Here is a 13,360-nt window from a genome sequence, read left to right as displayed (position 1 = left end):
ATCCTCAATTGAATCTCAAGAAAACTATTATTGTAATTATCTTTGATTTGGGTATTCTCATTTTACGAATTAAGATGGCAACTTCTTGAATACTTTTGATTCCTCGAAAAGTGTGTCATTACTTAAAACTTAGACATTGGAAGTATGTATGTAAAAGTGTATTTCCTAGCTAGTGAGTTATCTATATTTTTATACATTCTTGAGACTTAAAATTGAGGTATTTGGAATCTGTGCTTTTTTTAAAAAACATACTATACCTATTGTCATTTGAGTATTTGATTGCTCTTATATAGTGATGAAGAGAATTTGATGATTTAAGAAGTTAAATCTCAGAAATTTTTGTTGAGAAAATGTTTCTTGATCATTTTAATGAAAAATGATAAAATGATCCTTGATGTTTAGATTCTTGTACTCTTTTTTAAAAATCAGATTCCCTAAAATTTTGTATAATCACTTGTACACAGCTTCTATAGTAAAAATCATTCACATGTACTATTTTTATTTTCAAAGATTCTTCTCTTTTCTTTCAAGCTTCTTCATTCAACCCATTTATCTTCCCAATCTTTGTGAGCAGGATTCTATTGTATTACTTTTCTTCAATTAGGAACACAATGAAGCATCAGCTCTACTTGAGTTTTTCCTATGAAGGGAACTAAGATGAAAAATGGGGTCAAGTCACCTATGCATTAACAACTCTCCAGTTAAACAATTTGGAAGTTTTACTTTGTGCAATATAATGAGGGAGACAAATACTTATTTTGGCAGCCATTTACAATTGTCCAGTTCTAGAATTACTATTGGCATTTCCTTCTCACTGTTTGAACTTTTGCTGATTCATCGATAACTCTTGAATTCTTACTAAATAAATTAGACCCCAAGACACAATTTTAAGATGTTTCTTATAAACGGTACCTAACCAAATTTTAGAAGTAAGAATAAATCAACTGAATACATATTGAGCACGTATGGTGCCGGGTACTCTCGTAGGTGCCCGCCAGGAATAAATATGAAAAAAAATTTTTTTTGGTAGTAAATCCCTGCCTTCATAGAATTTAAGGATAGACGATGTTTCTGAAATTCCAGTTGAGGCTCTTCTAAAGAAATGTCTATTGGGATATTTTATTAACTCATCTCCTGTTCTTAAACTCCTTAGCTGTTCTTTCCTTTTGAAGTTTCCTTAAAACTTGGGCTTACGTTTTGATACTCAGTGTCCCTTGACCACATAGATCAAATATTATGGTGCGAAATACTTACTGTTTGAATGAACTGTACTCTTGTTTTCATTATTTTAGATTGTCCTAGACTATATAATTCTGGGTAATGGTGTACATTGACAATTTCTGAACAAACAAATAAACCCTCTCAAAGATAAGCAAATATAGTTATATTCAACTGTTGAAGGGTGTCACAGTATGAGTTAAATGTACTGAACTTCTCTAAGAAACAGTCTTGATTAACTAATGTAGTAATCTGCTTTCTAACATTCAAAATGATTTTCTCTGGGAGCAAAATCATTTTGCAAGTCAAATGCAACACTTAACTTTTGCATTTGAAGGACTGTTTAACTATTTATTAGTAAATATATGCATCATTCACATATAGAAGGTAAGTACTCAAATCTATTTTCTCATAAAACCTGAATTTCGTATTTTAAAGGTAGGCATAAAGTTGGGCTTTTTTGATGTTCAGTCTTATGCCCATTAGATAAAAAATGTAAGATATTGACTGATTAAAAATTAAATTAAAAATTTAACAAGAAAAGAAAGTAATAGACAATATCAGTATGGTAAAGTAAGATCTACACTACTTATCATTAGAGCCACTCAAATTTGTTCATACTGTATGATTCACAATGTATAGTCACATATAATATTTTGCATGATCATACTTTACAACTATGAATAAATGGATCAATTAAACATCAATTTAAATGCTAAAGCAGATGGAAGTTATTTTAGTAGCACACCAATAGATTGAGTTATTTGTTCTCATAAATACTGTTTAATTTGAGGACAATGGGAACTGTTTAAAACCGATTTCATAAAGCCTGAAACCACTTTGAAATGTGAGCAACACCAAATGTTGAAATAAATTTCCTGTTCTGGTAAATTTAAAGGACTACATTAACATGATAATTTGTCTCCTAAAACAATGCCTTAGGACCCACAATAACAAAGGTCAAAATTGAAGGTGAACCTGAATTCAGGCTGATTAAAGAAGGTGAAACAGTAACTGAAGTGATCCACGGAGGTGCGTTCTCTGTGTTTCCTGTAGCCTACTGTGAACATTTTCAAACAGTGTTGGTTTAAATATATTGAATATCTGAGGTTTTCTCTTGGACTTTTGTTTTATATAAATTGTGGGAAAACTTTTCTCAGTTACAGATTCTTATTAGCCGATCAATTAAAACATAGTTTACCTTTTAATGGATATAGTTGGAATTGATTTAACCATTAACTCACCAGTTCCAACAAAACTGTCATTACTCTGCATACGCAAGGATGATTATGAAATATAATGAAAACAATCATGTCAATACAAAAGAACATATTGTACTTAGAAGAAAGAGTGGCCATTCTATAAGACTGACTAATAAGTCATTGCTAGGACTTATAAGATTCCCATTCTAATGATGTATAATTCCCTGGACCCTCCCTGAACACTCATTCCACAGTCAAGAGACAAATATGACATGGAGTGTTAGCTTGCTAGTTGGCTCTCTCCCTTACCCAAGATTCAGGACATAACCACTACCTTTTAGACCTCTGTTATATGAATTTATTTGAGATACGTCCCCCAAATTATTATGATTGAATTCTAAATGGCATTGTTGTGAGAAATACATTTAATCATTAAAATGTCTAGCTTATGGCCATTTAGATGCCATAAGGGGATAAATCAAATGCATTTTCTTCCCCTATTTCAGAGCCAATTATTAAAAAATACACCAAAATCATTGATGGAGTGCCTGTGGAAATAACTGAAAAAGAGACAAGAGAAGAACGAATCATTACAGGTAATGTTTTTTTTAAACAAATGTGATCCTGAATCTCATATTGATCAAAAATAATGAAAATGAATAACAAAAAAATAACTGGCATGTGTACATGAAACACTGTAAAAGAAACTATCCTGATAAAATATCAATACATCATCCTTGATGATAAAAATCACCTGTGAGTGATAGAAGGGATAATCCAACTCACTTGAAAAATGTAGTTATTGTAAAATCTTCTTAGAAAAGTTTAGATTGGGATTACAGTTCTCTACTAAGCAGATCTTACAGGTAATTTTTAACTCTGTATATGAACTATGCCTGGATTATAAAGGGCAAACCATTTAATCCTAAAATATCTCTATAAGAATCATTAAAGAAACTAAGTCATTTTCTTAGTGGTTACTGAAGTCATTTTATTTCTTTTTTGGTAGAAATAATACTAATCCTAAATATGTAATCTATGTTTTCCTCTGAATTGGAAATTTTGGGACAAATCTATAAGCCTGTGTTTTTATTATGAATATGCATGTGTATCATATAATACACTATCTTCACTTTGCTATTTATTAATGAGTTACTAAATCCTAGAAAAAAACCATTCCCTCCTTCGATTTTCCTTTAATCTTAAGGTTTACACATACACATCTACACACCAAAATAATATGCAAGCTTGTATAGAACAACTGATCAATAATTTCAGTAAACCTCTGTATCAGTCTCCCATCAGTGAATTAGTCTAAAATTCTGAATTCAGCTATTTTTTAAGTCTTTGGGAATTCCCTGGCAGTCCATGTTTAAACAAGCAGTCAGCAAATATGGCCCATGCCAACCTATTTATGTAAATAAAGTTTTATTGGAACACAGTGTGACCATTCATTTATACAGTGTGTATGGCTATTTGCACTCTAAAGGACAAAGTTAAATAGCTGCAACACAGACCACAAGACCCATAAGGTCTAAATTACTTTCTATGTGACCCTTACAGAGGAAGTTTGCCCAGCCTTGTTTCAGTTCCTTATTATTATTATTTTTTTGTCTTTCCCTTAGGTCCTGAAATAAAATACACTAGAATTTCAACTAGTGGTGGAGAAGCAGACGAAACTCTGAAGAAATTGTTGCAAGAAGGTCAGTATGTCTAGAAGAATAAGAATGTGGATTTCTTTAAGCTATCTATGTCAAAGTCTAAAATAATCTTAGAAGCCTCTTACACTTTCTACTCTATCTCATTCCTTTGTTCTAGTTCCATACCAACACAAGAAAAAAGTCCAAAGATAGGGAATGAAACTCAAATGACAGTCATATTGATTGTTTTGTTCTATATTTGCTATACAGTGTTCAACAACTTTGTAAGAAAATTGGTTTATCAAAAAGTAACACTAAAAACCAAGAAAGAACCAAGTGTTGGTCTGGAATTCATTGTTGGGCAGATGCCATTATATATCACATCACGTCTCCTGCCTTTTTATTACATAAACCAATTTCTGCTATAAACATGTATCCTCTCAGAGGTCACCAAGGTCACCAAATTCATTGAAGGTGGTGATGGTCATTTATTTGAAGATGAAGAAATTAAAAGACTGCTTCAGGGAGGTTAGTAAAAGGGAAACAACTAACCCACTTAACAGGTTCTGATAACTGAGATTTTCAACTTTTTAAAGACTGAGCATTCAGGTTTTATTTTGTTTTTTTTTTAGTTAGGTTAAAAAAGACAACATCATGTCTGTCTTAACAGACTGATTGGGTCAATGGTGGTTATAGTAAGCATTATAAAGAAAGAATTACTAGTTTAAACAGTCTTTAAAAAGTTCAATGGGGAGCAGTGAATATTTTTTTGCTTTGATACAGACAACTGTAAAGATATTTTTGTATGTGAAAGGGGTATACTTTAAAAATTGGTAGTTATTTAAAGAAGCCCAAATTGAAATACTTTTTATATTTTAAAAAATGTATTCACTGCGCCCACAACAATAATAAGAGGCATGTTTATGAATTTTTTAAGTGCATAGATCTAGCAAAAAAATTGCATTTAGTATTTTTATTTTCCAAAACTACATACTTGGGAATGGGTTATCTGTTTCTTCTAACAGTTTGAGTCATAATCTATACCTGGAGCTGTAAATTATTTTGCATATGAAATTAATTTTAATATTTAAAATATGGAATGTTCTCTGCCTATGGCGTTAAAAGGACCTACTTTTAAAAGGAAAGAAGAAAAAAAAGAATTCAAAATCTTACACAAACTCTCAATGGTAATTACTCAAAGAAATAGTAAATGTTAATAAAGTATAATTTGGGTAATTGGTATTTGAATAAATTAATTTCCAGTTCATTTTCTTAACAATAAAAGAATGTAAGGTAAGAAATTGTTTTAGAGAAACAAGTATTTAAATTATTTTAAAAAATCAAATATGCTCTTTGAAATATACTGTGAATTGAGAAACACTAAATTGAAGTTTAATGTTTATCCAAAGTATGGTCCCAATGGGTTTTATCCTTAAAATTTAAAAAAATTGTAGTACTATGTCCAAGAAGTTGTAAATTCTCTTGGGACCATGTATATTTTTGGCAATTATTGTTTTACTCTTTACTTTTATATAGGTAGAATCTCTTACATAGTATTGATACTGTTCAGTGATAGTAAAAATAAATAATTTTTATTGAACCAATGATTAAATTTCCCCTCAATAGAAAAATTTGTGTCTGAAAAATACAAGATTTCCTTTCAGACTCCAGGGAATATGTGACACTCCCAAAGCCACAACAGAACCAGTTTCCTGTGAGATCTAATACAGAATTTACTCATCTACCCCTAAATGCTTAACACTGTACTAGAAAAAGGTAGGGATTTGAGGGAAGAGGTGAAGACATGAAAATTAAGTTGAATTCTTTTTTTTTTTCAGTCCTTGCCATAGTAAGCGGCTTTGTAGAATGGCAGTGCTTTGTAGAGAATGAACCAATTAGTAACTGCACTTGTATATATTGCTTTAATTTATTTAGGCTTAAACTTCGGTAAGTATGTTTTCCTCTCCTTCAATAAGCCCCCATTAACAAGTCCATTATAAATGACGAACTAAGTGCTGAAGACTAACTTCAGCCAAGAGAAGATAATACCTGTTACAAGAATAAGATACTCTAATTTTTGTTAATGGAATCCTTCTTTAACTCTAGTTTATGTTCATCCCAAAGGCTGATTCCTTTAGTTCCCAGTATTTGGTTTCTCCACATATTCATAATGCGCTGGTTTTGTCAATGTCACAACATAAGTTTTTATCAAAACATTTCCAAGAGTTTTTTTTTTTCTCATAAGAAAGACAATATAAGCAGTATAGTTACTAATATCTGGACACTAAGTGGACATGCTAGTTTTCTTTCTTCCAGCCCTGTAAAACCATTGGGTCAACACTGAATAACAAGTATCTCTTGTCTAGATCCCAAGAGACACCAATTTACAAAGAAGCTGGTGTAAATAAAGATTATGTCATGCAAGATTGGCTTTTTTTTTTCTTTCAGAGTATTGATAATTGATCTATAGGTAAATGTGGTCCTCATCTCAAAGCTTGGAGTTTTCTATCTGAACTACTCATATTGTGGTACATATGGTACATTTTGATGAACTGAGTGTATTCCTCAATCATTTAGGTCATTCTTATTAACATGGCTAAGTGGTCAGTTTGGTACCAATATGATCTGTCATTGAAACACTTCAGACCCCTTAACTAAAACTTCTTCTCATAAAATGTGTTGAGTTTTTCACTCTTGTCTTAGATAGAACTACATTTACTGAAACTACTAAAGTAATTAAGGGAGAACAGCAAAGTAGTAGGCTATGGAGAAAGGAACAACAACAAGAAGTTATCTGGGAAGGTTTTGACAAATCTGCCTGTATAACATGTAAAGATTTATGGCTTCTGTAGAGAACATAGGATCAGGTTGTAGGTCTGGCTTCCAATCTGGGTTCCAACTTGAACTAACTTGTATTATAAATTGATGCTTTCCTGCCTTGCTTTCTTAATCTGAAAAGTGGGGATAGTAATGTTACCTACATATAAATGAATCAATATGTGAAAAGCACTTGGAATAATGTTCAGCGCATATCAACTCTCAGTGATGTTAGCTACTATCAGGATTACGGTCAATTAACGTTAACATGGTCAACAAAGTAATATTTTACACTCCAAATTTCCAAAGTCATAGCCATGTAAAAATGCAAAAATCTTGCAAATAAGTGAGCTGAAGCATTTTGTATGTTTCAGGAAACATGTGGTGGAGAGGAGCATTTTTGTGGGATTGTTCAATGATTAATTTATCTTGCCATATTTAGCTTCTCTAAACACGACCTAATACAAGTGTCATTCAGTTTGAGATGGCAGAGGGCCACTGAGCGCAAATCTGGTTTTCTGCACTTTAATCAAGCTTTTCTTCCAGAGACGTTTGTTTGCCACAATGAACACTTCTTATTTTGATTTTATCATAGCCAAATAATAATAAATTAACAAGTTAGTTAATTGGATAAATATTAATTGGATGCTGCCAAATTTATAAAAGAAAATCTGAGTGTAAGTGCTTGTTTTGAAAAGTAATGTCAAAATATTGTTTTAAATTGCATAATAAGTGCTCTTTGGAATTTAATAAGTCCATTATAAACAATGCTTTTTGTTCACTGCTTAAAGACTGGATCCATCTTTTCATGGCAACATTTTATAAGCCATTTTTTGTGACCAAGTAAACCTGAAGTTAAGAAAAATATATCAACTGGAGCATATTCCATAATTCAGACTTTTCTATCTCACATAAACTTTCCCTCACTAATCCAATCTAATGAGGTTTTCTCTAGTTCTGTATTTTATTATAGTATTAATATAGTGTGATAAATGGTTATGTATCTTATATTCTGGGGGGAAAAAAGACATGTTGGAAATATGCTATGTAGACAGAAACAGAATTCTTCAAAAAATGCTTAATGTTTCTTTCCCTTTTTTTTAAACTTGATATTATACAGCCCACAATACTGTTGGTGATAGTCTCATGTCATTTTTTATGGGATTTCAGGGAATTGAATATATATATAAAACAAAAATTTTGACTTCATTGTTGAGTATAGATGATATATAAAAATCAAGAATTCAAAACTTGGAGTAAAAAAGGTAAGCAGAGAAAGAAAGTCGCCATAGGGACCACACTTATTCATTGATCTCAAATGTCCAACGACAGAGTGAAAATGTGAATTTAGGTTGACCAAGTGGTCTTGTCAATGATTTAAAAGAAAAATGAGGAATTGGGAAGTATTTTGCAACTATAACAACAAAAAACTGCATTGTTATGAGACACTTAAAATTCTAAAATAAGAAAGATTTTATTATTTTTAGCTACTTAACTTTTAAATGGTCTTGTAGGATTGGAATTAAATTGGGGAGTATGTTGGCACACACTTCCTGAATTGCTTACTGGTATATTTCTAGAGTTATGATATTTTGTTGTCCTCATGTATTATAAGTTGATCATAGATTAATTTACAATGAGAATTTTACAGAGGCAGAAGTCTGATACATCACAAATAGGAATGACTGGAAAAAATGAGTGGATATCTCTGGGAAGATTCTTCTGCTAAACTTTATAGAATGTTAGACATCCTTTCATCATAAAGTGATGCTTTTCATAAAAAGGGTGAAAAAGTCATGTAAGTCACTCCATGCAACAATGGAACATCATCTGGGGTGCTACATGCCATAATAAAACAATATGTTTTGCAAATAGTAAACATTCATTATGATATATGGAAAACAAATGTCTGTTTGTTGCCAGTGCAAAAGTCTCACTACTCCAAAAGAAATCTACATGTTTACATGATGTTTATTTAAAACTTTATACTCTTCTGATCAACTATGGTTTCCTGTCTCATATTAGTCATAATTTCAAAGTATTTTTAACTAAAGCTATTTAATTTCAGACACACCTGTGAGGAAGATACAAGCCAACAAAAGAATTCAAGGTAAATATATTGACTATGGTAATTTGCATATATGACAAACCTTTTGTTATATTAAGACAAACCAAAGAAAAGGAGAGTATTCTAATATATTTTATTTTGAGCAAAGTATTTTGATGATATGAATCAGAAAATAAATCTTTCACTATTAATAGAATATAAGAAAAACAAATGTTAAAAGAAAGGCAATTATACTCATGTAAAGTGCTAGACATACTGAACCACTGAGGTAGACTCAAGTAGAATTAATTTGAAAAGAAACCCTTGAATACCAGAGTTGAACAAAAATGGGTAGCAGGTAGACCTGAACTCTGTGAAACTATTATTTAAAATGAGGCTACAGTTTGAGACAAAAGTAAATTCAAAACTGTATCTACTGTACACATATAGAAAATGATTAATATAGGTATGTACAAAATTTTGATATAATATGTAGGTTATATACATGTATATATCACCCATGCACTATAATTTTCTTTATAACTTTATTTATGTGCATTTTCTAATCTTCCACATAGGTTACCTTACATTCTGATGCATTCAAAACTCAAAGATTTCCCTTGTGGAACTTAAAATAATTACATATTTGGAATTTCTAAGATAATTATATACTAATAGTCAAAAGAAGTTGAAGGCTTATGAATGCATTATAGGCATATCTGATTTTAACTCAGTCCAATCTAGACATTTGAAACTAAAGACTCAATTGTACACATAATTTTTTTTTTATTGGAGTAAAATTGCTTTACAATGTTGTGTTAGTTTCTGCTGTACAATGAAGTGAATCAGCTAAATGTATACCTATATCCCCTCCCTCTTGGACCTCCCTCCCACCCGCCCCCCATCCACCCAACTAGGTCATCACAGAGCACCAAGGTGAGCTCCCTGTACTATAAAGCAGGTTCCCACTAGCTATTTTACAAATGGTAGTGTATTTATGTCAAACAATCTCCCAATTAGCCCCTCATTCCCCTTCCCCACCCCATGTCCACATGTCCATTCGCTATGTCTACATCTCTATTCCTGCCCTAGAAATAGGTTCATCTGTAAGATTTTTCTAGATTCCACATCTATGCATTAATATACGATATTTGTTCTTCTCTTTTGGGCTTAGTTCACTCTGTATGACAGACTCTAGGTCCATCCACATGTCTACAAATGACCCAATTTTGTTCCTTTTTATGGCTGAGTAATATTCCATTGTATATATGTACCACATCTTGTTTATCCATTCATCTAACGCAGGACATTTAGGTTGTACACATAATTTTTAACTGAAGGCTTTATCACAGATTTCTTCTAAACATGAAAATTCATCCAAATTTTCTAAGGAACTAAAATCATCGCTTTAAATTATTATTTTCATATACCTTTGATCAAAAGAGGACTTGGTTTTATCATCATAACCAGAATATATTATTAAGAAAACAATCTAACATTTATTATAATAAGAAATGATGGTCTTTTATAGATATAGTTATGCATAAAATATCATATTCTTAAACACTATAGTTTCATCACATTTACAATCTATATGCTCTCCCTTCTTCCTAATCAGGATCTAGAAGACGATCAAGGGAAGATCGTCCTCAGTGAAAATCCAGACACCAGACAACAAAGTTTACAAAGCCCTAAATCAACAACCTGATCTTAAAGGAAAAATATGAGAGCCATGCTGACGTGAAGAAATGAACCACCAGCACAAAAAAGCAATCACTGACCAATTCTGAATGCAAATATAGTATTTTGTTTTTCTGAATGAGAAACAGGAGGGAAATTGTGGGCTTAGCCTCCTGTGGGATAGAATCTGAGGGAAACGTAACAACCTTACAGGCTTTTACATCTTGACATTAAAATTTCTGGCTAACTCTGGAATCCATGAGAGAAAATCCTTGCCACTGGATTAATTACAGTTCAAATCTCAGAGTGGTGAGCTGTTATCCCCTTGAGAAGATTGAACCTTGAATAATGGATAGATAAAATGCATGCAAGGAGTTACCTCTCAATGGGAAATGGATAAATAAAAATGGGTGCTCAGTATAAAAAAAAAAATAAGAAAACCAAAACTTTTGTATCAAAAAGGTTTGCACATTTGTAATACAATGTGGGTTTACCAGAAAATTATGTTATTTCTACAACTAATTTTGTACTCTTGAAATGTTTGTCTTATGCTTCTTGCAATACATATTTTTATCTCAAACATTTCAATAAATCCATTTTTCAGGTATAAAAAGAATTACTTCAAAGTGGGTAATTCAAAAAACTCAAGGTTTAAGTTAATAAGAGGTTTGGACTTGGGAACAGGACTTTATACCTCTTTTTTTATATATAACAAATACTCATTAAAGGAAATTGAATGAATTTAGTGTTTTTCAAATTTTTAAAACTATTATGATATATAAATAATCATTATACAATGAAGCAATAATTAAACATCAACTGAGTACATAATATAACCCTGGAACTGTGCTAAGTTATGAGGATTCAAAAGAAGAATTAGACAACTACTGTCCTCAAAGGGTAAAAAGACAAATCAATAATCCACAATGTACCATGGGCTATAATAGAAGAATAAACAGCACTACAGGAGCACAAATACCTCAGTTAATTATTCCTAGGCTTAGGCTAACATAGAAGGAGCCAAAGAGATGCCCTTAACAGAGACTTGAAGTAACATAAGAGTCTACTACATGAAAAAGGAGGGGCAGAAAAATATTGGTTTGCTGAGAATGATAAAGAGATCAGTTTGATCTACTCAGATCTCAATAAATGTCATCCTTATCTTGGACTAGAGATAAGAGCAGACAGGGAATAGAACCCTGCTGAGAGTAGAATAGAATAGGAGTAGGAATAGAGTAGGAATAGAGTAGGAATAGAATACTGCTGAGAAACTGACTTGTGATAGTGTGATAAATTATATCATGCATTGAAAGTTGGTCATTGAGAGACTATAAAACTGAGGAAGACCAAACTAAAGATACCTCTTGGATCAGAGGCTCAGCCCTAGAGTAATACTAAATGATCTGAAAAGATTTGAGGTAGCTGAAAAGCATTGGTTCTTTGAGGAGCAATTGAGGTAAGGAAGTGAGATATAAAGTTCTAATGGTGCCACTAACTGCGGAAGTCTGGGTAGCCTGGGTTTTCCAGAATGTTTCCTAGTCTGGACAGTGGTGAGATTTATGCCTAGCATTTAGAGCCCTTGCCAAGAAACAAAATGTCCTACCAACTCAGTACTCATGTAGAGAATCTTTGGACTGCAATCTAAACTGGACAGAGTGTGGCTGTGTTTTAACCAAAATGATTCAAAGGAAGTGGTTACGTAAGGTGGTGCTGGTAGAATATATTACATCATCATTAACACAGATGGCTATTCCAGACAGACAGCATGTTGTTAATAATCCTCTGGAAGATCACAGGTTGATTGAATAGAACAAAGAGTATATGGATTCATTCAGTTAGCTCCCTTCAGGGTTTGTATTTGATAATGAACCAGGCGTTGCAAAGTTCGACTTTGAACATGGTCATCAGAGACAGTAGGGATGAAACCGAGGGATATTTTTAAAGACTGTTACCTTTAATTTTAAGGCCCTGATGGGTTTTTTTGTACCATAGGAGAAAAGAAATCAGTATTTGAGAGTATACATACAAAAATCTAGCATGTATCTCTGGGAAAAGACAGCCAAGTGACATATGCAAATATAAAGATAAAATTTAAAGAGAAATTATTTATAAAATAGAAATAAATACAAATAAAAAGAAAGAAGGTTAAAACATATGAAAATAAACAATAATTTAAAACTTCAAAATAAGAATTTAAAATATGTAGGTAGATAGGTCAATAGATAGATAGGTAGATAGATATCAATCTTCCTGGGACACTTTCTACAAATCAAAGCTGCAGAGTAGTATGTGTTTTACACACAATATTTATTCCTTTAAAAATTCTCAAGAGTCTTATTATCTCCAGTTTCATAAGAAAAACATGAGGCTCAATGACTTTGCGTAACTTTTCTTACTTCTTTTGCACTGTACTCTTAAATCAGGCCATCAATCAGCTTACAACATGCCCATTACCCAGCAAGTATAAACTTGAATACAGCAAACACATCTGTTTTTGAAATTGTGCTTACTCTGCACTACTTTATTTCAGCTCCTCTTCTAACCATCCTCTGCATAAGTGGCATTAAATTTAAGGCTGAATTTTAAAATAAGCCCTTCTAGTCAATCCTGATGCACAAGGTCCACCATCCTAACTTTGAGAAATATCGCTTTATAGAGATTTCTGCTGAGACCGTAGTATCCAAGCAACCAGTGATCTACTTTCTGTCACTATAGACACAGCATTTTCTAGACCTTTTATAAACTGAATCACATAG

The 13,360-nt window shown here is 32.1% G+C and overlaps 1 protein-coding gene across 2 annotated transcripts in view; it reads left to right on the top strand.

The window, feature by feature from the left end:
• Nucleotides 1–11,258, top strand: part of POSTN (periostin) — a 34,514-nt gene extending 23,256 nt beyond the window's left edge. The window contains exons 17-21 of one of the 2 annotated variants that reach the window (XM_079902628.1): nucleotides 2,161–2,250; nucleotides 2,927–3,016; nucleotides 4,046–4,123; nucleotides 8,946–8,987; nucleotides 10,543–11,258. In XM_079902628.1, the coding sequence (XP_079758754.1) occupies nucleotides 2,161–2,250; nucleotides 2,927–3,016; nucleotides 4,046–4,123; nucleotides 8,946–8,987; nucleotides 10,543–10,580 (338 nt within the window). In that variant the 3' untranslated portion in view covers nucleotides 10,581–11,258. Of the gene's footprint in view, nucleotides 1–2,160; nucleotides 2,251–2,926; nucleotides 3,017–4,045; nucleotides 4,124–4,504; nucleotides 4,892–8,945; nucleotides 8,988–10,542 lie in introns of those variants that run through there. The other variant, XM_079902629.1, reaches the window with a different exon arrangement.
• Nucleotides 11,259–13,360: the final 2,102 nt, after the last annotated feature.

This window comes from Stenella coeruleoalba (genome assembly GCF_951394435.1).
Source record: "Stenella coeruleoalba genome assembly, chromosome: 18".
Classification (NCBI taxonomy): Eukaryota; Metazoa; Chordata; class Mammalia; order Artiodactyla; family Delphinidae; genus Stenella; species Stenella coeruleoalba.
The sequence above is the reverse complement of the archived record's forward strand: the minus strand, read 5'-3'. Positions and strand labels throughout refer to the sequence as shown.